Below are 24,417 nucleotides of genomic sequence, written 5' to 3'. Positions count from 1 at the left end.
AAACCAAAAGTATTCGAGCATCAAGCCCGAAGGAGTTTAACGGTTACAGCAATCACTCGGCATTCCGAGTCAAATTTAAGGTAGATTCAAGTTTCATAAGTTTGTTCACTTGGCAGGAGGAGGGCTGGCAGGCTCGACGAATTCGTCCAAGTCGATCACATCCGCGATCCGAGTGGAAGCAGCGATGAAAGTCTCCATGAAGGACTGGAAGTCATGATTTTTGGTGTTGGCGACCTTGATCGCCGCCAGCTTATCTTCACGAGCTTCCTTGCAGTGGACTTGCACCAAGGACAGCGCCACGTCAGCACCACACCGGGCGGAAGACTTCTTCCATTCTTGCACTCGGTCAGGGATCTCGTTGAGTCGAGCCATCAAGGATTCCAAGTCATTTTGAAACGTCGCCCTTGGACAGAGCAATGAGTCGACTCGTGAGACCGCTTCCTTCAGACACGCGAGGTAGCTTGTGACGCCGGCGACACGAGACTCCAGTCGGAGCATGTTCATTGCAGTTTTGACGCAAACTGGAGAAGCGATAGGGTCCAGACCCGTCTTGACCTTTCCAGTTTCCTCGTCAAAGTCTTGGCAGAATTCTGCAGTCAAAAAATTAGTGAGTTGACTCGACAGGGTTCGTTTGCAAGCATCAACACAATCGGGTTGAAAGGAGTACCTTCCAGCATCAGATAGAGCTTCTTGGCGAGAGTTCTCAGATAAGCTTCCGTGTCATTCCTCTTGTGGACCGCAGACTCCAGCTTTTCATTCAGGACAATTTTATCCTTCTTCAGACGACTCACTTCTCGGTTGGACTCATTGAGGCAGGACTTCAGTTTGTTCACCTCCCCTTCCAGCGCTCCGACTGAAGCCAGCTTCTGGTCTGCAAGGGCAGTTTTATCTTGGGCTTCTTTCTGCGCGGCAGCAAGGTCCGAGTCCTTCTTCTCCAGAGCCAACTTCATTTTCTCTGCAAAAGAAGCAATCGAATCAAACAAGAGATCGAAGAAATATATTGAAAGATAGTCGACATGCAGTTACCTTCCATACCAGCAGCTTCATCTTGAGCTTTCTTCAGATTCTGCTGGGCCAATTCCAAGTCGAGGTTGAGTTGCCTCTGCTTCTCCTCAAGTTCAGCAAACTTGGAAATGAGAGTACAAGACTTCTGCAGAAGGCAAAAGACGTGTCAATCGACAAGATCAAAGGTTGTTTACTTTCGAGTGGATAAAACCTAAAGAGGTCACTTAAGACCCCAGCCGACTGCACGCAGTCGACTATAGTCTCGGGGACTACACCCAACGGGTGCACTTGGCGTGCCCCCGCTGATCCAGACCCCACTCGACCGGTCCTCTCGGGTTGAGTAAAAAAACTATTCAGAGCCCGGCCGACTGCCAGCAGTCGACCGCGGTCTCGGGGAATACACCCAGTGGGTGCACTTGACGTGCCCCCACTGGTTCAGATCCCATTCGACCGGTCCGCCCGGGTCAAGTGGAAGAAAAGAAAGGAAAAAGAACTCAGGCCCCAGTCGACTGCCAACAGTCGACTGCAGTCTTGGGGACTACACCCAGTGGGTGCACTTAGCGTGCCCCACCGGTTCAGATCCTACTCGCCCAGACTGAGTGGAAGAGCGCAAAAACCAAAGACAACAAAACACCCAGGGGTGTACAGATTCGACACAAACAACAGGAGATTGTATAGAAGAAAAATTTTCGGGTAGCATATCCTAATAGAACAAGATCAGTTGAAAGTTTACTTACCTGGACATTGGCCCGGAGAGCAGCGCTGGTGTCGTAAGTAGCCTGGCTATTCTCGTGCACCGTCTTCATCCGCTCCATCATCACGTTAGCCTGACGGATGGCTTCCGCAGCCGCATCCGACTAGTTTTCTGGGACAGGGTAGCTGGTGAAGAAGAGGGCAGACGACCCAGGTGCAGCAGCTTGGACCTCCGAGGCATGAGATGGGACGATTGAAGGAATCACCGGTACAGTCGATGGTGCGGGGTGCTCACTCGACAAGGGTACAGCGAAGGTTATAGAGGCCCCGCCTGCGTCTTCAGATTGATGGACGTTTGGTGTTGTCGTTGGCCCCTGCTGAGACGCCTTACCAGCCGCCACCTTTTTATTCTTCCTGGGCCTAGGAGCCACATCTTCATCGTCATCTGGGAGATCGATGACGTTGGGTGGAGCTGCGGAGAAGATCAGTCGACCCCAAAGTGAACCGCTAGAATTCAATCGACCGAGTAGTCAAGAGCAAGATCATAAGAGTTTTTACCTGGGTTGGAGGTGACCGCATCTTCCATCTCCTCGTCTCGGTACTGGTAAGAAGAGGTTCCTGATGTAGCAACACTGCAAAGGCCCGCACCCAGTCGGTTACGTTCTGTTGCTCGAGTCGACGAAAAGAACAAGTCAGATGATTACCCGGAGATGGTAGGGACGGTCACTTTGATCCTGGGCAAATCCTTTGGCAGTTTGGAGGAGATGGCTTTTGGTGCTTTTGGCGCTGGAGGCGGCACAACCTTGGGCTGCTTCAGAGCCTTCTCAATCGGCGCTCGGGAAGACATCCGGGGGCGCTTCGAAGACTGCCCAGTCGGCGCGGTCGCCAGGTCCGGGGTGCTCGCCGGGTCGTGAGCGTGCTTGGATCTTCTCTCTCTACGAGGAGGCGAGTCGACCTCTTCGTCATCAGTCGAGTCATCGCTCTCCTCGTCCTCCTCGGCATCCGAGTGCCACTCGCCGCTCCCTGCACTCCATTGGGCATCGAGTACATGTCAACGAGGGCCTGAAAGGACAACGATCAAAAGAAATTCAGTCAACCATCAATAAGGTGTCACACAAAGAATCAAGAAGATACTCGACAAAGCAGAGTCATACCTGTTCCGGCTGGCGCGAGTGGTCGAATGGAATCACCCTCCTAGACCCCCGGGGATTGTCTTTGTTGATGGTGATTCCCTTCAGCCACTTCTCCAAGGTGTCTTCGCTGACGTCCTCCGGGTGGATTGGAGTCCTCAAGCCCCGAGTACATCCACATCGGATGGTCACGGGCCTGAAGCGGTTGGATGCGTCGACTGAGAAAGACCTCTAGCAGGTCCATCCCAGTCACCCCGTCGCGGACAAGTTGGACGACCTGCTCGACCAACACCTTGACCTGCGCCTTCTCTTCTGGGACCACCTTCAAGGAGGAGGGCTTCTCCACTCGAGCTAGGGAAAAGGGAGGAAGTCCAGTCGACTAGCCCGGAGTCGGTTGGTCCTTACAGTAAAACCAAGTCGACTGCCAGCCCCGGACCGAGTCGGGAAGGATCATCACTGGGAAGGTGCTCTTGTTCCTCATCTGGATCCCCAGACCCCCGCACATCTGAATCACTTGCGTCCTCTCATCACTCGGATTGGCCTTTTTGACCGACTGGGAGCAGCAGGTGAAGATGTGTTTGAAGAGACCCCAGTGCGGTCGACAGCCCAAGAAATTTTCACACATTGACACAAAGGCAGCCAGATAAACTATGGTGTTTGGAGTGAAGTGGTGAAGTTGAGCCCCGAAGAAGTTCAGAAAGCCACGAAAGAAAGGATGGGGAGGCGGAGAAAACCCGCGATCGACGTGGGTGGCGAGGAGAACGCACTCACCCTCCCGCGGCTGCGGCTCGGTCTCGTTCCCCGGGAGCCGCGCCGATTTGTGGGGGATCAGTCCCCCCTCCACCAGGTCGTCGAGGTCGTCCTGGCTAATCGTCGAGCGGATCCTATCGCCCTGGATCCAGCCCAGCGGCAGGCCGGATCTTGACGAGGATCCGCCCCGACTGGTCCTCTTGCCCTTCGCCTTCGCGGTTGCCTTCTTCGCGCGCTCCAGCGCCACCGTCTTCTCTTTTCCCATGGTAGCGGATCGAGTTCGGGCGAGGTTTCGACGCAGAGAGTGGAAGCGTGCGCGGCAGAGAGGTCTGAGGAAGAAGAAAGAGAATGGGAGCGCGCGGTGCGAAGACCCGGTCTGGTACCTTTTATAAGGTCATTCCCCGAGTGACTGACTGGTAGGCCCAGACGATCTAAACAAATCCCGCAACAATCGTGCGTGCAATATGTGGCGAAAAAGGTGGCGCGAAGATCGAGGCAACCTGCCTAATCCGTCCCGATTACCATGGCCTCACCCGTCCGGCGTGCTTCCCAAAATTCGAATCCCGCAAAATCCGCAGAGAGCAGAGCAGCTTGTCAGACTGAAAACGTCCTCCGCATTATCATTCAAAATTCTACCGTGAAAATTCACTCGACAAAAACCAAGAATGGACCAAGGCGACTGAAAAAGAAGTTGACGTTGTCTCCTTAGTTCATGGCTCCAGAACAAGTTATACTCACAACACGAAGAATGAGTCGGAAGTGTTCTCAACTCCTTCCCCACTCAAACCCTGATCCATTCAGGAGCTAATGATGAAGTTATGTACCTAGGGTAGGGTCATGGATCTGTCCAAGATACCCTCCCCAAGGACATCTCTAAAAGAACCAGAAGCAGTCGAAGAGAAATCATCATCCACTCGACCCAAAAGCTATGTTCCACTCGACAGTCTTGAAGACACTCGACCATATGAACAACCACTCGACCACTAGAAGATGTGAAGCCACTCACTCCGCAACGGTCGGGATTTAAGTCATAGCTTTAATAATCATTTATAGCACTTTACTTCGGACGTTACCAGTAACGGTCCTCCTTTATGAACAGTAGATGACCCGTTGCGCCAATGGCGCAAAGACCGACAGCAAGCCAAGTATTGTAAGAGTGGTAATAGGAAAACTCAGACACAGATCGAAATAATGAGTACTTACTGCTGGTTACTGTTTCTGTTCATGATTATTGTTTCTCCTGGAACAGTTTGTGCTAAATGATAGTGCTATATTCCTTGAGTATGGGCGCTGCCAGGTAGGGCATGCCTCTTCCGTGACATAGAATGCGACAGCAAGCCGAGCATTCATACCATGCAAACAAGAGTTATTTAGAACCAATTTAATAGATACTTTTAGGTACACATATCGTTATATATTCTATTACATGGTAGCATTAATGAAGTTATGAGATCACTTGATGATATCTTACATTGGCTTTATAAAGCAAGTTATATTAGCAGATATGCATCATAGATTTAACTCATCTTTTAACCTTTGGCTGATTCTTGTATCTTCTGCCAGCAAGAAAGACCAAGACATGAAGTCGAGATAGACTCATAGCTACATGTCCCATCAGTATCAACCATGATTTCATCGTTTAAGAAACTCTTCATGGTGACTGTGTTTGGAGCAGAAATGTCTTCCATATCACTGAATTTCATGGTATACTACATGTTGCACCCATGGCACAATAAGCCTGTTAGGACCGAGTATCATGTGGTAATTGAAGGGTAATAAAATGTAATGATAAGCACTATTGTAAATCTCATTTGCTATAGCATAATAGGATGATAGGTAAATAGATTTTTAGATAGTCCTGCAAAATTAAGATAATGTACTTTGGACCATCCAAGCATTCATGGACCAAAAGAAGGTAGAGTAATCACATCATCACATAGATCAAAGTAAATAGAAACATACATAAGCACGAAAGCATTGACTACCTCTTTCAACTAATGTAGAACTTTCTCACTCATCCATCTTTCTGAAGAAAGTACAACCGACAAACTTTGACCCGAAGATATTATCTTTTCATGGTTCGTGTTGCACGCATTATTTTTGAAGAATGCTGCAAAGAACCATGGCTACTACTGCACCTGCACAACAAAAGCGATATTAAACATTAAACCATTTGGCGCATCTAATAGGCCCAAAAAGTTGCTTCTGAATAATATATGCATAGGAAGTAGAAAATAGCATTGATTTGCAGAATACCATGAAACATCAAAACATCACAAAACGGGCAAGTTAAATTATCATATACATTTGAAATGCAGCAATGAGAAGGAAATGCATGTCAATAAAAATATTGTTAAGAACGGAATCTCTAAGCAAGTAAATGCAAAATCTTTTTCTTGAAAGAAGTTGATAAAATGAATTGTTGAATATCAAAGACAAAATTTACAACTTCAAAGTTGTATGATGAGCAAACATTAAAACACAGAAAGGTACTCCCTCTGTAAAGAAATACAGAACGATCTTATATTTCTTTACAGAGGGAGTACTTACAAACAATCCTAGGGAATGAAGCACGAGGGCCATGATAAATACATCATATGGCTGAACCATTTTTAGCTTATCTTCTTCCTTCCTCCATACGTCAATCCTAAAGAATAGATTTTTTGCACACAATCCAGGTAGAATGAGGATGGCGGAAAAAATGTTGGTACAAGAGGGTCATATTCATTACTGGAGCAGTTGTGTATGGTAAAAAAATAGCACCTCAACAGCCTAGTGGTGGAAATCCCAAGGAGCATTGTGATACAACTGCGAATTCAAAGAAGATGCTATGGGATGGTACCTGTCACGGCATGAAATTTGACCAAGAAAATAGATAGGAACATGCACAAGTAAAGTTCTATAAATGCAAACAAATCAAGAACTTATCTATGTTAATAACTTGAAAAGTTGAAATACTATAGTCCTTCAGTCAATACCTATCACAAACTAAACTATATGGAGCAGTTTCGAGTGGCTACCCATAGCAAACATCGGCAACCATTTCACTGACTGAATTTTCAAGAGTAATAACAAGCAGATGTGTGTACATATGAGCTAGCCAAGAACCTTTTTGCCAACACTAACCAGAATGTAGAAATAAGAGTGGATAAACCGAGCATATAACTTTAGTGTTCACTAATTTCATTGTCCCAAAAAAATATGCCTTTTTCGATATAAGCTCATTCACAACCATCTGGATGCTATCAAAAAATTATCAGGAAACTGAGGTTTCATAAGAGAACACAAACTGTTCATGCATCTTCCTTCCTGTTGGACATTATTAAAGATATGCATACCAAATGAACCCAAAATGCAAAGAAATATTGGGGGATGCAGATAAAACATGTCAGCATCACACCATGTTTTAGGCTTGTAGCTATAGGTACTTTCAACACACCAGATAGTTCAGCCATGTCTACTAACACACTAAAGGGTGCTATTTTCATGCACACCAAGACTTGGTACTGAAGTAAGATTTTGATATAAATACCAATGTATGTTTCCTACAGAATTTCACTAACCGATATAGATAAACATGATCTCATACGCAAAGATAAAACTGAAGACATTTGAGTATTCTCAGATGCTCTCGAGCAAAACTAAACTACACATACCACTTGCAAATATATTTTACTAATATCCTCGCCGACACACTCCAAAGAAACTAAATTGCAAATATCTCCTAGAAATGTGTTCTACTAATATCATTGATATGCACACCCAATTGATTAACTCACCGTGCATGTTGCTTCGCTTTTCATCAAACATCTTGTCAACATGATAAATCATAAGTATGTAGAAAATAATAAGAGTAGGATGGGTTTAATCTTAATGAATGTGCAAATGAAAAGCCTTTCTGACAGAATCAAGAGCAAACTATTAAATGAATTATAGCGGTAGCCGGTAGATTGCAGGTAGTTCACGATTTCTTGTTTACATTGGCTCCATAAAGCAAAATACATATCTAGCTACATCATGTAGGGCATTCTTGTGCTTGGTTGTGGCTGAACTTTCTTGGCCACGTTGATGAATGGATCTGATTAAGATTGTTTGGTGTTAGGCAAGGATCTGCATACTGTATTGAGAAGGTAATAGGAAAATGGCGCATGAGAGATAAGTTGGCCCTAAAGCATAAGCAACCTTGGTTTGTTATTGTTTCATATAGTTCTGAACATGTTTTTATACACTATTGTAATTAGACTGGGGTAATCTATAAAGTTGATCTGCAATGGAAAACAAATATGATACATGAAAGTAGACACTTCATATAGACACAACATTAAATTGTTTTATGATTAATCATAGATACAGAGGTGATAAATATTGCTAGCGGCCATACTTCATCGTAGATTACTGAACAAATATATCTTGGCTGTCCAATTTATAGAAAATAAGAAATGAGAGCATACACAAACCTTTACACAATGCTAATGTAACTTGTCAAAGATCCAAAAATAGGCTACTATTTTAGCGTTGAACTAAACGAAATACAAAATCCTCACCATGAATAAGGCATTAGTACAACAAACTTGTGGTGGGAAAACCAACACGCGGCTACCACATCTCTCCTATAAACCTCGTTAGGCTACCCGCCTAACCAACGCACTTTGGTGACGTACTACTTGAGGGTCCTTCGATCTTTTTACTGTAGTGCGTTTTTTGGCGCTGGCACTCGGTCAACCGGTCATTCGTTTTGTGCGCTTTATGCTGACTTCACAAGTAGATGACCAGTGGACCTCCCTAGGTTAGGGTTTATCGTCATGTGGTGAGATTTGGTGCCAGGTATTTCAGATCTATGTAAGGGTTCTATGTAAGGATTTTGACAGGATCGTCATACTTGTTTCTACAGAATAAAACTACCTGAGAATATAGATCCTCGAAAAAAGAAAAACTCCTTGGGAATAGATTTGTTTTTGGTTGGGAGCGCTCCGACATGCGTTTGCCTGGTGGCGCCCACTGGTCCAAACCTGTGTGTCGGTGTGTGTGGTTTGGGGTGTGTGTGTGTGTCCTCTCAATGGGGTTAGCGACTCGGCGTAGCTCTGGATAGAGGACATTGCTGGATTTGGGGGGGGGGGGGGGGGGGGGGGCTAGGCACGCCTCGGTTCCTTGCTGTGGTTGGAGGATCCCCGCCGTTGTGTCGTTTCGGCTGTCGGTGTTGGTTCCATGGCTGTTGCTTGGGGCGCTGCTTCGCCGTCCATGCGATTTACGCTACGTCCTGCTACTCTGCCCTACATTGGGCACTTATGATTTGCTCCTCTTTACATTCGGTTAGATGATTTGCCCTGCTTTTCCTTTTTCTATAGACAATATATGCATCTTTTAATTACTAGTCATTTTGTATTTGTTATGCCTATTTTGACCATGCGAAATGACTCTACTGCCCCTGTGGCAAATTTTTAATTCTATCATGCAGGTCCAGTCGCGGAGAAACACATGTCTTGGACCCCACCACCGAATAACACATTTTTGAGCCAAGCGTTTTCCTTTACTTTACTATAAAGAATTGCTTTCCCTTGCCTTATCCGGCGGACACTTCTAGCTGCCATTATTTCACTCAGCTGAGCTCCATGAGAGAGGATTCCACAAGGTGAGGTCCCCCGTAAGGGGTCGTGGTCGTGGCCAGCAACATGAGGGAGCAGCTGCGGCCAGTGCTGCCAGACTACAACGCGCCTAGGCCCTGGCCAAGGCTGTAGCAGCTGCTCTCGCGTGTCGTCGTTCCCCTGCTCTCACGTGCCGCCGTTCCCCTCATGGACCGAGCAGATCCCCGGGAGAAGATGGGGAACTGCAAGGCGTGTGGCCGGCGGTGAAGCGCCGCTTCGCCGTGATCCCAGGAGAAGATGGGGAACTGCAAGGCGTGTGGCCGGTGATGAAGCGCCGCTTCACCGTGATGTCGCAGGACGTCATGCAGGCGCACATCAAGATGGAGTACATCCAGTGGCAAAGCTTCATTAGATTAGTTGGGCGGGACATTCTAAAGAAAAAAGCATAGAAAAGAGATGGGCAAGTCAGTTAGCAGGCTAGCTGGGCAGTGTTCTGCCTGAGATGGGCGGGCCAAAGCACAGGTTGGCCCCAAAGTAGCTCCACCACTGAGTACATCACCACTGCAGCCGCCGTTTCTGCTCAGGTAAAACTAACTTCCTTCGGTGGTTACTGAATCTATAGAAATTTTGTTAGCTCGTTGCTACTATGCTAATAACCAAGTCTTGAGGGCAGTGTTGATACTTAGCTGAGTGATTCAACATTGGGGTACTCCATCGAGTTGGTTAGATTGTAGTATAAAATACTTAGTTTAGTGATTGCCTTTAGATGTTTCAGATGCTTTAGAGTATTTTCCAATTAAATCACAGATGATTTAGAGTTCATATATATATGCTATGCATCCTGACATATGCACTTCCTTAGAATTGTTGATATGTTTGTATTATTGCTAGCACCCGTTGTCAGCTTACTTAGAGAACAAACAAGCATTTTAACATAAAAGCATCACCTTAGTTACAAAATCCAAATACAAAAACTATGCTAGGTCTGCAGTTTGTTTCATGCATCACCTGAGTGTACTGCACTTTCTGTGCAGCACCAACCTGAAGCCAAAAGAACACAAAACTGTACAAACTAAAATAAAAACATGTCCACAGGCCTAATAACTTTGAAAGTCCGAGCCCTACTACAAGAGTTCAAACAGACAATAGTAATAGAGGAAGTACAAAAATGTATTAGTTGGCATTTCCTCCGGATGGTGAATTGCCTGAAAAAAAAGAGCATTAGGTATAATGATGGTGTTACTTTCTTGTGCAAGAAGCAAAACTTCACCAAGAAAGTAAAATATATTGGGAGCATTGTACCTTTATTTTCCCTATAATCCTTGCCCTTGCTTCGTGACTATATGATGGTGGTGCAAGCTAGTCAGCATCTTCAGATTAGTCCATCCAAAAAGCACACCAAAGGTGGTAGTTGGATTGGTTGTATTATCCCTGAAACGCCATTATCAGAAATTCAGTTGGCGGATAATAGTAAATAGAAGTGCAGGGCTTGCTTATCACACTTACTTAGGACTCATAGGCCTTATTATTCAAAATAAGCAAGATGTAGGCAAAAATGATATATACCAAAGATTATATGTCAATCTAACTAAAGTACTGTTCACGGGATACCGAGTATGATAACATGTCGTTGCTCGCTCTAATAATAAATAATTAAGTTGTTGGAAAGGGGGGGTCTTTTTTTATACAATAATAAATAATTAAGTTGTTGGAAAGGGGGGTCTTTTTTTATACAGTTTACTTTAGTGATTTAGTACAAATAAGGACATGTCCAAACCTGACAGGCAAGGCAACCTCAAATCCATGGGGTCAATTTGGTTAGATCAGGATGAGCAGAAATGAGACGCACCATATACGTTTTCCATGCATCAACATATATCCATGAAAGAAAATAGAGAACTGTTTTTACGCATCCACATAAACTCACTAAAGAAATAGAGAATAGAAATTGCTCCTCAACTATTTTTATGCATCCACATACACTCATTAGAAAAATAGAGTAATGTGTACAAATCGTACTCCTCTAGAGCAGGGGGGTCCATATTTACAGAAAAAGAGATACAAAAGCTACAACAACCGCTGTGTTACTCAAAAGTATGCAATGCAAAAGGAAATTAGTCACCAGGCGTTTGCACTAAGTGGAGATCTCTAAAAGACTTGCAACATTTGTACAGGGAAGGAGGCAGGTAAGGTGTAGTAAACTACAGAAGATTGCACTACATAGTTCCATTGTTACGTAAATGAATTTTAGAAATCCATAATCATAGAAACACAGTGGATCAGCCTTTGACCCGAATCTTTAGATAGGCCTTTTCCCCTTTCCAAACAAAGATCACAACAAAAAATCTCAGGTGTACAAAAACTGTAGTAATAATTGTCCCTTGAAGTTCACAGTTGTTGTTAATTATTATGGTGAGGTTAAACTGCAATATTTGTTACATGTGGACATATTTTACAGAAGGGTTTTATTTAGTGAGATTCACTCTACACTGTAGGAGATCAGTTTTTCTAAGATCAATCAAATATGACAGAAATTTCCCAATTCTTACCTCATCCATATTCCACCGGGATGCTCTAGTTCTGAGTGACGCACATACTATTTATACTTGGCAGCTAGGCATGCTAATACGGCCATCACGGACATAAGGCTAACATGTACGCACTGTTTGTCCATTAATACATATCTTCACAGAGGAAAAATGCAAAAGAACAACCGATACAGCAGTAGTTTAGTTTCAACAAGCGTAACAATGAAGAAGCTTATTATTGTATAAGTTTACTTAATTTGGTCACACTACGTTAAGCATTTATGTGCACAAAATAGGGAGGCAGACTTTCTTCAGGCCTAATTTTCACTGATTACTGAATGACATCTGCTAACCTACATAAAACCAAACTTGTACGTGCTCTGACTATCGCAACTGACAGTAAACTAACTAACTATATTTACCAAAATGTACAATTCTCAAGGTCAGGTAGGGAAACAAACACCAGGAATAGAGGATGCACACCTGAAACCTGCTGGAGTTTGCTTCGGTCTCCCTCGCAAGGGCCAATCCAAAAACAGAAGCAGCAATCCTATGCGCCTCCATGCCAAGTTTTTCACCTATAATTGACAAGCACCTACAGAGGTGGAATTGACATCAGCCATAAATCACAAGTTCTAGGCAAAGAAAGTGAATTCCTAGAAAGCAAGTATCAAAATATTGCCCCCTTCCAAGATACTGCAAACAAAGAGATATAGTTTTGAATATTACAACAGAACATCACTTTCGTTCAACATAACGATGGGGAAAACACCATTTGCCATAAATTTAAAGATAAAAGGAGGCATCATCTACACATGTGCTAGTATGCTAGATAGTACATTTTAAGTCTAGTAACGTTGAAGTGAACTGGAAGCAGATCTTAGCAAAAAAATTCAAAGGAAGTGATTAGAGAATCTTCAAGCAGAACCTCTGAATATAGGCAACAAGAAAAAAATCTCACTGAGTAAGGCATTACAACAAACAAGTATTGGGCAACCAGCACACAGCAGCCACCTCGACCCAGGCTTAACCTATCTCAGCAAAAGAAATTACATCCTAGGGAAAAGAACTTGCAGGCATATTCTTACTCTGTGAGCACAGAAAACAGAAAATTTTGGTTTATCGTCCCACAATGCTACTAAATTCCTTGACAGGTGTTTTTCAAAACCATCACCAAACCTAGAGTAAACTGCACTTATGTCGGCAGCAGCCACACACTGCTGCCAGCTACGCAACAGCAACAGAGAGGAGGTTGCACACTCGAACGTTCAAAGCTGTTCAAAGCTCTTCAGGTTGTCTGTCTCTCTCAAATTCTCTCTCTTTTACCAGAAATTAGACACAGTCGAGAAGTTAAAGAAACAAAGCGCTGTTATCTTTCTTTCGGCAAAAAATACACTGCTGGTAACAGGGCTAGGCACAAATATGCAAACCAGACATTTTGCATGTTTAAATCATGAAACAGCACACAACACCATAACAAAAACTTAAAGTAGTGAGAGATCATTCATACTAACACAAGTGTTTGAACTTTTAGTAAGAGTAGACAGCAAATAGAACCATGAACATGTCTTGCTAACAAAAATTTAAAGTAGCAAAGCTGATTAGACAAAAAGGTTTGGAAAAAAACTAATACCTTCAGTAAAAAATCATATGAACACGTCACGATTTACAAAATACAGCAGTTGTGTGCTTGAACAACAATTTTTGTGTCACATGCGAAGATGCTGGCCAGCTTCGCTCCGAACTCTTCTGACAGCCAGAAATAAATTCGGTTAGCATAGAAGTGCGAGTTAAAAGAAGGCTCCAAGCCTTTTGTGTCACATGAGGAAAATAATTTAAACCAGAAAATAAATAATACACTTAGCTAAACTTTGAGGATAGGACTTCAATTTCGAATGAGATGGCCGTGAGGTTGCCAGATCTTCTACTGCTTGAACAACAACTATAATTGTTAAGATCAAAATCAGCATCTTTTGCAAGTAATGCAGAGTGTGAAATTTTCTGCACACAAAAAAGACTTTGCAGATTTCGTATAGTTGACACAAGCAAAATGCCTAAACTGCTTTTCTCAAGATCCCGTGACTGAAAGCTGTGGATGGCAAATTGTAATATATGAGCATTAGTACTTCTTAGGTAGCACAGAAATTCGTTGGAACTTCAACAAGAGCCGAACAGAGGCGAGGACACGGGCACAGAAATTAGACAAATAAATGAAAGATAAAAATAGATTTTATGAATAATGTAGAGGCCCAGCCACTTGTTGCTGATCCAACAAGATGTGCGGGAATCCCACAAGAATCAAATGCCTCAGGGACCTCCTCCCGCAGGATCCAGTGCCACCAAATTTCTGAGATGATGAACACAAGAGGGAAACAAAAGCGAGCACCGCATGAGAAAATCAGGAATAAAGCAACAGGAGGGGGGTGGAAGTAGGCGGCGACCGTATGGCCGCAGATGTACGGTCGCAGATGGATCGAGGACCTGGTGGTTGGATGACGAGGACGCCGACAACGGACAATTTCAAGGCCAGCCAACGGCTCTAGCGTCAGCCATGGCTGCCCGAACACCGAGGACAAGGGCGTCCTCCTCCCCCACCACCACTTTTCCTTAGCGGCCCTGCTCCTCCGCAAGCACCATGAAGACATGCCTGCCCTGATCTCCCACGAATCAAGGGATGAGCTCAGGTTACTACGCGAAGATAAGTAAACGATGAAGAAAGAGCTCACCTGTGCCCGTTCGTCTCCTCCACGAACTGGGAACCATCCTCGCCCTCTCCTTTGCGGGCAAACGCCGGAGCGGGGCTCGTTCAGGATGGGTTCCTCTGCTGCCCTCACTACTGCTCCTAGTCTCCTGACGAAGATATGCGCCAGATCCAGAATCATGGGACACGGCGCGTGATGCCGACGACCTGCACCCTACCCGGCTCCGGCTGGATGGAGAACGTGCCCTTGTTGTTGCACCTTGAGCGCCGGGAGAGAAGGCGGTGGTGCGAGAGCAGGGAAGACGAGACGGCGCGGAAAGAGAAGAAGAGGGCTCGAAGGACGGAGAGGATTGGCCGAGTGCGCTAGGTTTCGGGGAGAGGATTGGTCCTGACTCTCCATCCCAGGCTGGACCGCCAGCAGCCCACGATCGCTCTATCCCCCTCTTTTCCAGCCTAACACACACGCACACGCATGCGGTGACTGAAACGGCGGGCCCGCGCTACATATTGACCCACCTGTCATCAACTGTAACACGAACCAGCAGCCCATAGTTGACGATGTGCAAGAGACAAGCGCTCGAGCCCACCACGATCGCTGCCCATCCACCTTTTACCGCAGCACAAACCGAACATGCACCTGAACGAGCCATGTAATGCACACTGGATAGTCGGTCCCGCGACAAAGGATGGCCCAACCGTCATCCGCCAAAACTGAAACCAGGTCATGTGAGGCAAAAGTGATGGTCAGATGTTTGTCAAGCAGATGAAAAGTACGAAAAACTTTACACGCAGGTAGATCGAGCGACCCAAAGTTGCTTGCGCTGGCACGTGCCTCCGCTATGCGGGTTGCATAGCGGTGTTTATATGTTCAATTGAACCCTGTGTAACGGAGGGGAGCTGGGGTCCTAGCGCATTCTATATAAGCCACCTCCTCCTTTGGGATAAGGGTTCGCACCCCCTGTAATTCACACGCATATATCCAGTCGACCGTCTCTGGGCTCCGAGACGTAGGGATGTTACTTCCTTCAAGAAGGGCCTGAACTTGTAAAACTCGCGTGTACAATTCCTTCATAGTTAGGATCTTGCCTCTACATTCCTACCCCCCATTCTACTGTCAGACTTAGAACCACGACATCGTGCACGCTGACCTGTCTCGATGATGTCGGTGTAGATGTCCGGCTCAGGGCCTGTCTCGCCAATCTTGTCGATGAAGACATGGATTCCGCCGAAGGGGACCCAGTGCTCGTACTCAATTGAGCCGGCCTCGGGGCCCCAGCCTGCATCGTTGATGTAGAGCTTGCCGCGACGACTCTTGGTCATCCGGCCCACAGCGTATCCCTTGAGCCCTTCGAAGCTGCCCTTTAAGAACTCACTTAGTTGTGGAGCCATCGCGACGAGGTTAGCTTAAAGGGGTTAAACGGGATAAAGGACACGGAGAGTTTATACTGGTTAGGCCCCTTGCGGTGAAGGTAAAGGCCCACTCCAATTTGAGGTGGTATTGCTAGGGTTTCGATTACCAGGGAGCAAACATGCTTTGCCTGGCTCTCGATCTGATGTTTCTTGCCCTTAAGCCGCTGCCGGGTCGTCCCCTTATGTACACGGGTTGACGCCCTGCGGCCTACAGAGTCCCGACCGGCTCATACAACGTGTCCGGCTCGGTGACATATCTTACATGCCTTATATTCAAGGTTTTAAATAGCGGGCGCTATGAACGCTATTGCGGTAGCGTGTCCTAGCCGCTACAAGTCAAACGCTGCGCTAGGAAATAGCGTGTTTGGCATGATGCGGCCGCTATAGCGGCTGTCAGAGCGCAATAGCGTACATTTAGGTGGCGTTGGTTGCGGTCATAGCGGACTTGTACCTGGTATAAATCTGAGACGCGCACTGAACCGGGCAAGCCCTAACCCTAAATCAAAGCACTCCTCTCGTTCCCCTTCTTTTTGGTTGGCGGCTGGCGGGCGGCAGCTCCCCAGCGGCAGCACAGCTAACGCCAGACGGGCGGAGGCCGGACGGCCGATGGCTCAACCCCCATAGCCCCTGCTCCCTTCCCGTTTGTTGAGGCGGCAGCCGGCTGGGCGGCCACTTCCTACTCGATGCACTTCCCTGGGTCGACGACGGGCCATCTCCGACGACAGCGACAGAGGGAGTCCCCTTCCTGCTCGACGCAGATCCGCAGTAGGACGGTGACCAGCGACGAGGCAGTCCCCTTCCTGCTCCACGCCTCCACGCCGTACTGCTCGTGCTCTGCTCCTTACGTCTGGCTGCTCTGCTCTACTCCAATCGGGCAGCTCTAACCACGGTTCAGAGTCAAGGTATTGGTTTTTCTCTGCTTTTCATATACACAAATCGATGCATAGTTTAGTACGTAGATGAAATTGGGCGGGGAGCAAGGGGCTTAGAGCATACAAGTATAGAATAGTACGTCAGTACATAGGCCACTGCTCACTGCGGCACTAACCACTTACTAGTTACTAGTTCTCTCAGCTAGAACAAGTACTGAAGCACCAGATGCACAAAGTTTAGTCTGATAATGATAAATTAGCACAATAGTACTATACTCAGTACAGTCTCTGCATTTTATTTATACTGTTAAATTTATGTTTATAAATTCAGTTTATAGCGATAGACTTGCACAGGTTTGTAATTCAACAAATCAACTATCCATCATGCATGATCTGCACTGGTAATTCAGTCAAATTAATAGCTTATGTTTGTTTCTTTTCCTGCAGTTGTAGGCTACTAGCACAATGTCTTCAGCCGGATCAGGGGCTTCGTCTACAGCAGCAACCACAACTGGTAGAACAAGAAAAGATGCAGCCTGGGAGCATGCTTTACCAATTACTGATGAGTTTAGGACCAAGAACAGAGTTGGGTGCAAATATTGCTTGAACTTTTATAATGGTGGCATTACAAGATTTAAGAAGCACTTGGCTGGACTGAGAAAGGACTGTGTACCTTGCACGCAGGTTCCTGATCATGTTAGAGAGCAAATGAGTGCATTGATAGCTGAGAATGATAAAAAGAAGGATAAATCACTAAACAAAATGTTGGCGCCGCGAGAGGAGGTCAGAGGGATGTATGATCAGGGTGGGAATGAGGATGAAGATTGTGAAATTGTTGAGTTTTCTCCTGCAGCAAGTGGAAGCTCTCAACTTCCTAAGAAGCCTATGATCAAGGGTCCAATGGACAGGTATCGTGCACGGCCAGGAGCAGGGAAACAAACAACGATGAATGTTCATTACAAGATCAAAGAAGCAAAGACAACTTATGATTATATCTGCGAGTTCTTCATTGAGGGTGCCCTTGCACATAATCTTGCTAGTCTTAAATCATTTGCTCGAATGGTGGAAGCAATTGGACAGTTTGGTCCAGGATTGAAGCCACCGACACCTTATCAGCTTGCCAATCCTTTGTTGAAGATACAAGTTAGCAAGGTAGATGAAATGTTGAAGGTCCAAAAGGAGGCATGGGTTGCTACTGGATGCTCTATAATGACTGATGCTTGGACAGATCGAAGAGGAAGGAGCTTAATGAATTTGGTTGCCCATTCTTCTAGAGGCGTGTGTTTCCTCCGTGCCATTGAAGCTTCAATGGAGGTTCACGATGCCAAGTTCATCTTCAGCTTGGTCATGTCTTGCATTTCTGAAATTGGTGCTGAAAAGATTGTTCAAGTAGTCACGGACAATGCAAGTAACAATATTGCAGCAGCCAAATTACTTAAGCAGAAGCATCCTCAAATATTCTGGACCTCATGTGCGGCCCACACAATCAACCTAATGCTCCAAGACATTGGAAATATACCCATAGTCAGCTCAACAATTACCAATGGTAAGACCATCACAAATTTCTTTTATGCACACACTAGATTGTTGGCTATTCTTCGCAAGTATGCCAAAGGTGATTTAGTCAGAGCTGGTGCTACTCGATTTGCAAGTCACTACTTGAACTTGAAGAGTTTGTATGGGAAGAGGAAGCAGCTGAAGCTAATGTTTGCATCAAATGATTGGGCTGGCAGTAGTTATGCTAAGAAGCCATTGGGCAAACGTGTGTACAAGCTCGTAATGGACAATAAGTTTTGGGCCAAGATAAACCTGCTAGTGAATTATTTTGAGCCACTTGCCAATGTGCTTAGGCGGGTTGATGGAGACACTCCAGCCATGGGGTTCTTATATGGTGATCTTCTCCAAGTAAAGCAGGAAATAGCAGTCCGGCTCAACCATGTTGAGAGAAAATATGGTCCTATTTGGGAGATCATAGATAGAAGGTGGGATAACAAGATGAAAACAGCACTGCACAAAGCTGGTTATTTTTTGAACCCTTTCTTCTACTATGATAGACAGAGTGAAATGGCTGAAGAAGATTTCATGGAAGCAGTCATAGAGTGTGCATCTGTTATGTACAAAAATAACATAGAGGTGCAAGACAATATTGTCTCCCAGCTTAGTTATTATACTGAAGCCATAGATTCATTTGGAACTGACATGGCCATTAGACAACGCAAAGTAGCAACTATCACTCCTGGTAAGAATTCTAGAACTTGTGAGAGTCTTTCCTGAATGTTGCAACCTGGTAGTGATGTACTTATTTATTTGTTTGACTTACTTGTTTGCAGCAAGATGGTGGACCGTGCATGGAACTTTTGCAAAGGACTTGAAGAAGATGGCTATTAGAATCTTGAGCTTAACTTGCAGTTCTTCGGCATGTGAAAGAAATTGGTCTGCATTTCAGAGGGTAATAACATCCCCAATTAAGCTATTCCTCAATTGCTTAGTTTCTTACCATTTTTTGTTTGCATCATGTGAATTACTAAATGGAATGTACTATTGTATTTGTGTTTTAGGTACATTCAAAGAAGAGGACCAGACTAGGCCAGAAGAAGTTAAATGATCTTGTTTATGTGATGTTCAACAAGAGGCTGGACTCCAAGTACTCTGAGAGGGAAAGGGACCCACTACTTGCAAAATACATTGAAGATGAGCCACCAAATGAGTGGATGTTGGATGAAGAGCTACTACAAGATGATGAGTCATCTGAAGATGAAGCTGAAATTGACATCAATTCAAAGGGGAAACAAAAATCTGTAGCTTCAAGAACTAGAGGCAAAAGAGCTCGTACAAATCAAGATGTTGAAGATGAGGAGGAAGTGGCAGAAGAAGAGGAAATGGAAGAAGAGGATGAGAACCAAGAAGCTGAGGAGGACAATGATGAAGACCAAGAAGTGGACATCGATCTGACTGTTGAAGATGAAGAGGATGGTGAATGACTTGAATCTTGCTTCTTACATGATCTGACTTGAATCTGTTTTTATTTTGCGTGATGGTCGTGGCCTGACGGTGTCGTGCACTCTTGTTGTCACTTGTCAACTTTGTTAATGTGTCATGCACTCATTTCTGTTTTTCATTCTGTGATGGATGGATGGTAATTAGGTCATGGCTTGATGGATGTAGACTACAAAGTCTGAACTTATTTATTTGACGATGAGTGCCTATGAACCAAATATGCTGGTGGTTGTTGTTTGATATCATGATATGGTTGCCTATTTGCATAATTATGTTCAATTCAAGTGCTTACATGGTTGCATGGTTACTACTTACATGGTTGAATATTTTCTGATGGACCAATTATTCAATTCAAGTGTCATATTGTTTTCAACTGATTAGAAATATACATAATAATATGTAATTTGCAAGTGCTTTTACAAAAGCGCTATGCGGGCGCATAGCGTCCGCAATATCACCCGCTATCCGTATTCCGCTACGCCGACCTCAATCCGCTATCACCCCGCTATCCGCTATTTAAAATCTTGCTTATATTACAAGTCTACTCGTACATGGCGGTTTACACTTACGGGCCTTAAGCCGTCTCTGGGCTTGGGCCTCTTACCGGCCTATCTACGAACCGCCATCTGGTATACTCTTGGGCTTCATGGATGAACCGCCATTGTGGTTGACCCGTCCCTTCCTGGGCGGGTCATACCTGATAGTTATATCCCCAACAGCACCCCAAGGTAATATTCAAGGAAAACCAAGAGCCTAAGCTTGGGGATGCCCTGGAAGGCATCCCCTCTTTCATCTTCGTTCATCGGTAACTTTACTTGGAACTATATTTTTATTCACCACATGATATGTGTTTTGCTTGGAGCATCATTTTATTTTATTTTGTTTTGCTTGCTGTTTGAATAATATACCAAGATCTGAAATTCTTAAATGTTAGAGAGTCTTCACATAGTTGCATAATTATTCGAATACTCTATGTGCTTCACTTATATCTTTTGAGCTAGATAATTTTGCTCTAGTGCTACACTTATATCTTTTTAGAGCACGGTGGTGGTTTTATTTTATAGAAATTATTGATCTCTCATGCTTCACTTATACTATTTTGAGAGTCTTTTAGAACATCATGGTAATTTGCTTTGGTTATAAAATTAGTCCTAATATGATGGGCATCCAACATGGGTATAATAAAAACTTTCATATAGAGTGCATTGAATACTATGAGAAGTTTGATACTTGATAATTGTTTTGAGATATGAAGATGATGATATTAGAGTCGTGCTAGTTGAGTAATTGTGAAATTGAGAAATACTTGTGTTGAGGTTTGCAAGTCCCGTAGCATGCACGTATGGTAATCGTTGTGTGACAAATTTGAAGCATAAGGTGTTTCTTTGATTGCCTTCCGTATGAGTGGCAGTTGGGGACGAGCGATGGTCTTTTCCTACCAATCTATCCCCCTAGGAGCATGCGCGTAGTGCTTGGTTTTGATGACTTTTAGATTTTTCCAATAAGTATGTGAGTTCTTTATGACTAATGTTGAGTCCATGGATTATATGCACTCTCACCCTTTCACCTTTGCTAGCCTCTCTTGTGCCGCGCAATTTTTGCCGGTACCTTAAACCCATCATTTACCTTCCTCAAAACAGCCACCATACCTACCTATTATGGAATTTCCATAGCCATTCCGAAATATATTGCCATGCAATTTTCCACCATTCCGTTTATTATGACACGCTTCATCATAGTCATATTGCTTTGCATGATCATGTAGTTGACATCGTATTTGTGGCATGGCCACCATTCATAATTTTTCATACATGTCACTCTTGATTCATTGCACATCCCGGTACACCACCGGAGGCATTCATATAGAGTCATATTTTGTTCTAAGTATCGAGTTGTAATTCTTGAGTTGTAAGTAAATAAAAGTGTGATGATTTTTATTATTAGAGCATTGTCCCATGTGAGGAAAGGATGATGGAGACTATGATTCCCCCACAAGTCGGGATGAGACTCCGGACGCAAAAAAAAGAGGACATAAAAAAAGAGAAGGCCCAAATAAAAAATGAGAGAAAAAGAGAGAAGGGGCAATGCTACTATCCTTTTTCCACACTTGTGCTTCAAAGTAGCACCATGATCTTCATGATAGAGAGTCTGTTATTTTGTCACTTTCATATACTAGTGGGGATTTTTCATTATAGAACTTGGCTTGTATATTCCAATGATGGGCTTCCTCAAATTGCCCTAGGTCTTCGTGGGCAAGCAAGTTGGATGCACACCCACTTAGTTTCTTTTGTTGAGCTTTCATACACTTATAGCTCTAGTGCATCCGTTGCATGGCAATCCCTACTCACTCACATTGATATCTATTGATGGGCATCTCCATAGCCCATTGATACGCCTAGTTGATGTGAGACTATCTTCCTCTTTTTTGTCTTCTCCACAACCACCATTCTATTCCACCTATAGTGCTATGTCCATGGCTCGTGCTCATATATTGCGTGAAAGTTGAAAAGGTTTGAGAATACTAAAGTATGAAACAATTGCTTGGCTTGTCATCGGGGTTGTGCATGATTGGAGCATTTTGTGTGACGAAAATGAAGCATAGCCAAATTATATGATTTTATAGGAATGAGCTTTATTTGGCTATGTTATTTTGAGAAGACATAATTGCTTGGTTAGTATGCTTGAAGTATTATTATTTTTATGTCAATATTAACTTTTGTGTTGAATCTTTCGGATCTGAACATTCATGCCACAATAAAGAAAATTACATTGATAATTATGTTAGGTAGCATTCCACATCAAAAATTCTGTTTTTATCATTTACCTACTCGAGGACGAGCAGGAATTAAGCTTGGGGATGCTTGATACATCTCCAACTTATCTATAATTTTTTATTGTTCCACGCTATTATATTATCCATCTAGGATGTTTTATATGCATTTATATGCTATTTTATATGATTTTTGGGACTAACCTATTAAACTAGAGCCCAATGCCAATTTTCTGTTTTTTTCCTTATTTTTGAGTTTTACAGAAAAGGAATACCAAAGGGAGTCCAATTGACGTGCCAAATTTTGATGATTTTTATGGACCAAAAGAAGCCCCCGAAGTAAAAGAGTTGGAGTCCTGAGCCGTCCACAAGGGTGGGGCGCGCCCTACCCCCATGGGTGCGTCCCCCTATCTCGTGGACGACTCGGAGACCCCCCTGACGTGAGACCGATGCCAAAAATTCCTATAAATACCCAAACCTTCAGAAAATAACCTAGATCAGGAGTTCTGTTGCCGCAAGCCTCCGTAGCCACCGAAAACCAATCTAGACCCGTTCCGACACCCTGCCGAAGGGGGGAATCCCTCTTCGGTGGCCATCTTCATCATCCCGGCATTCTCCATGAGGAGGAGGGAGTAGTTCACCCTCGGGGCTGAGGGTATGTACCGGTAGCTATGTGTTTGATCTCTCTCTCTCTCGTGTTCTTGATTCGGCACGATCTTGATGTATCACGAGCATTGCTATTATAGTTGGATCTTATGATGTTTCTCCCCCTCTACTCTCTTGTAATGGATTGAGTTTTCCCTTTAAAGTTATCTTATCGGATTGAGTCTTTAATGATTTGAGAACACTTGATGTATGTCTTGCAAGTGCTTATCCATGGTGACAATGGGATATTCACGTGATCTACTTGATGTATGTTTTGGTGATCAACTTGCGGGTTCCATGATCTTGCGAACTTATGCATAGGGGTTGTCACACGTTTTCGTCTTGACTCTCCGGTAGAAACTTTGGGGCACTCTTTGAAGTTCTTTGTGTTGGTTGAATAGATGAATCTGAGATTGTGTGATGCATATCGTATAATCAGACCCACGGATACTTGAGGTGACATTGGAGTATCTAGGTGACATTAGGGTTTTGGTTGATTTGTGTCTTAAGGTGTTATTCTAGTACGAACTCTAGGATAGATCAAACAGAAAGAATAGCTTCGAGTGATTTTACTACGGACTCTTGAATAGATCGATCAGAAAGGATAACTTTGAGGTGGTTTCGTACCCTACAATAATCTCTTCGTTTGTTCTCCGCTATTAGTGACTTTGGAGTGACTCTTTGTTGCATGTTGAGGGATTGTTATATGATCTAATTATGTTATTATTGTTGAGAGAACTTGCACTAGTGAAAGTATGAACCCTAGGCCTTGTTTCCTAGCATTGCAACCGTTTGTGCTCACTTTTATCATTAGTTACCTTGCTGTTTTTATATTTTCAGATTACAAAAACCTATATCTACCATCCATATTGCACTTGTATCACCATCTCTTCGCCGAACTAGTGCACCTATACAATTTACCATTGTATTGGGTGTGTTGGGGACACAAGAGACTCTTTGCTATTTGGTTGCAGCGTTGTTTGAGAGAGACCATCTTCATCCTACGCCTCTCACGGATTGATAAACCTTAGGTCATCCACTTGAGGGAAATTTGCTGTTGTCCTACAACCTCTGCACTTCGAGGCCCGACAACGTCTACAAGAAGAAGGTTGTGTAATAGAAATCAATGGACAATGCTTACCATACCATGGGATCACTTGATCCCTCTCGGTACATCTTGTACGCTTTGTGTGTTGATCAACCTGATTCACTCTTGAATTAGTCTTGATCAACCATGTATCATGACCAGTCTTTATATAATTCCTTGAATAGCACCTTGGTCAACACATAATCTCCTACATCGACATCTGCAATTGACAGAATAGCACAAATTA

At 44.1% G+C, this 24,417-nt stretch overlaps 1 protein-coding gene and 1 long non-coding RNA gene across 7 annotated transcripts; one reads left to right on the top strand and one right to left on the bottom strand.

Moving 5' to 3' along the window:
• Positions 1-10,069: 10,069 nt before the first annotated feature.
• LOC125550846 lies at positions 10,070-14,792 on the bottom strand. 6 transcript variants are annotated; one of them, XR_007301949.1, is made up of 7 exons: positions 14,415-14,792; positions 14,170-14,340; positions 13,322-14,035; positions 12,172-12,283; positions 10,938-10,954; positions 10,463-10,591; positions 10,070-10,365 (listed from the first exon to the last, which is right to left on the bottom strand). It is a non-coding gene; the product is annotated as an uncharacterized LOC125550846 (long non-coding RNA). The 6 variants fall into 6 exon arrangements; XR_007301946.1 differs by lacking the exon at positions 10,938-10,954 and having other exon boundaries at positions 13,322-13,437; positions 13,547-14,035; positions 14,415-14,790; XR_007301948.1 differs by lacking the exon at positions 10,938-10,954 and having other exon boundaries at positions 14,170-14,335; positions 14,415-14,791.
• Positions 14,793-16,274: 1,482 nt separating this feature from the next.
• Positions 16,275-19,913, top strand: LOC125550845. The gene is made up of 4 exons (XM_048713955.1): positions 16,275-16,701; positions 17,125-18,910; positions 19,002-19,120; positions 19,230-19,913. The coding sequence occupies exons 2-4, from the start codon at positions 17,137-17,139 to the stop codon at positions 19,650-19,652; spliced, it is 2,316 nt and encodes a 771-aa protein (XP_048569912.1). The 5' UTR covers positions 16,275-16,701; positions 17,125-17,136; the 3' UTR covers positions 19,653-19,913.
• The last annotated feature ends 4,504 nt before the right edge of the window (positions 19,914-24,417 follow it).

This window comes from Triticum urartu, chromosome 4 (assembly GCF_003073215.2).
Source record: "Triticum urartu cultivar G1812 chromosome 4, Tu2.1, whole genome shotgun sequence".
NCBI lineage: Eukaryota > Viridiplantae > Streptophyta > Magnoliopsida > Poales > Poaceae > Triticum > Triticum urartu.
Note: the sequence above shows the minus strand (reverse complement) of the source record. Positions and strands in the feature narration are given on the sequence as shown.

What these genes read in the sequence shown, in the direction of transcription:
- LOC125550845 (XM_048713955.1), top strand. Translation starts at nt 17,137, where the DNA reads ATGTCTTCAGCCGGATCAGGGGCTTCGTCTACAGCAGCAACCACAACT. An exon ending in AGTAGCAACTATCACTCCTG is followed by an intron (nt 18,911 to 19,001) that starts GTAAGAATTCTA and finishes ACTTGTTTGCAG; the next exon opens with CAAGATGGTGGACCGTGCAT. An exon ending in ATTGGTCTGCATTTCAGAGG is followed by an intron (nt 19,121 to 19,229) that starts GTAATAACATCC and finishes TTTGTGTTTTAG; the next exon opens with GTACATTCAAAGAAGAGGAC.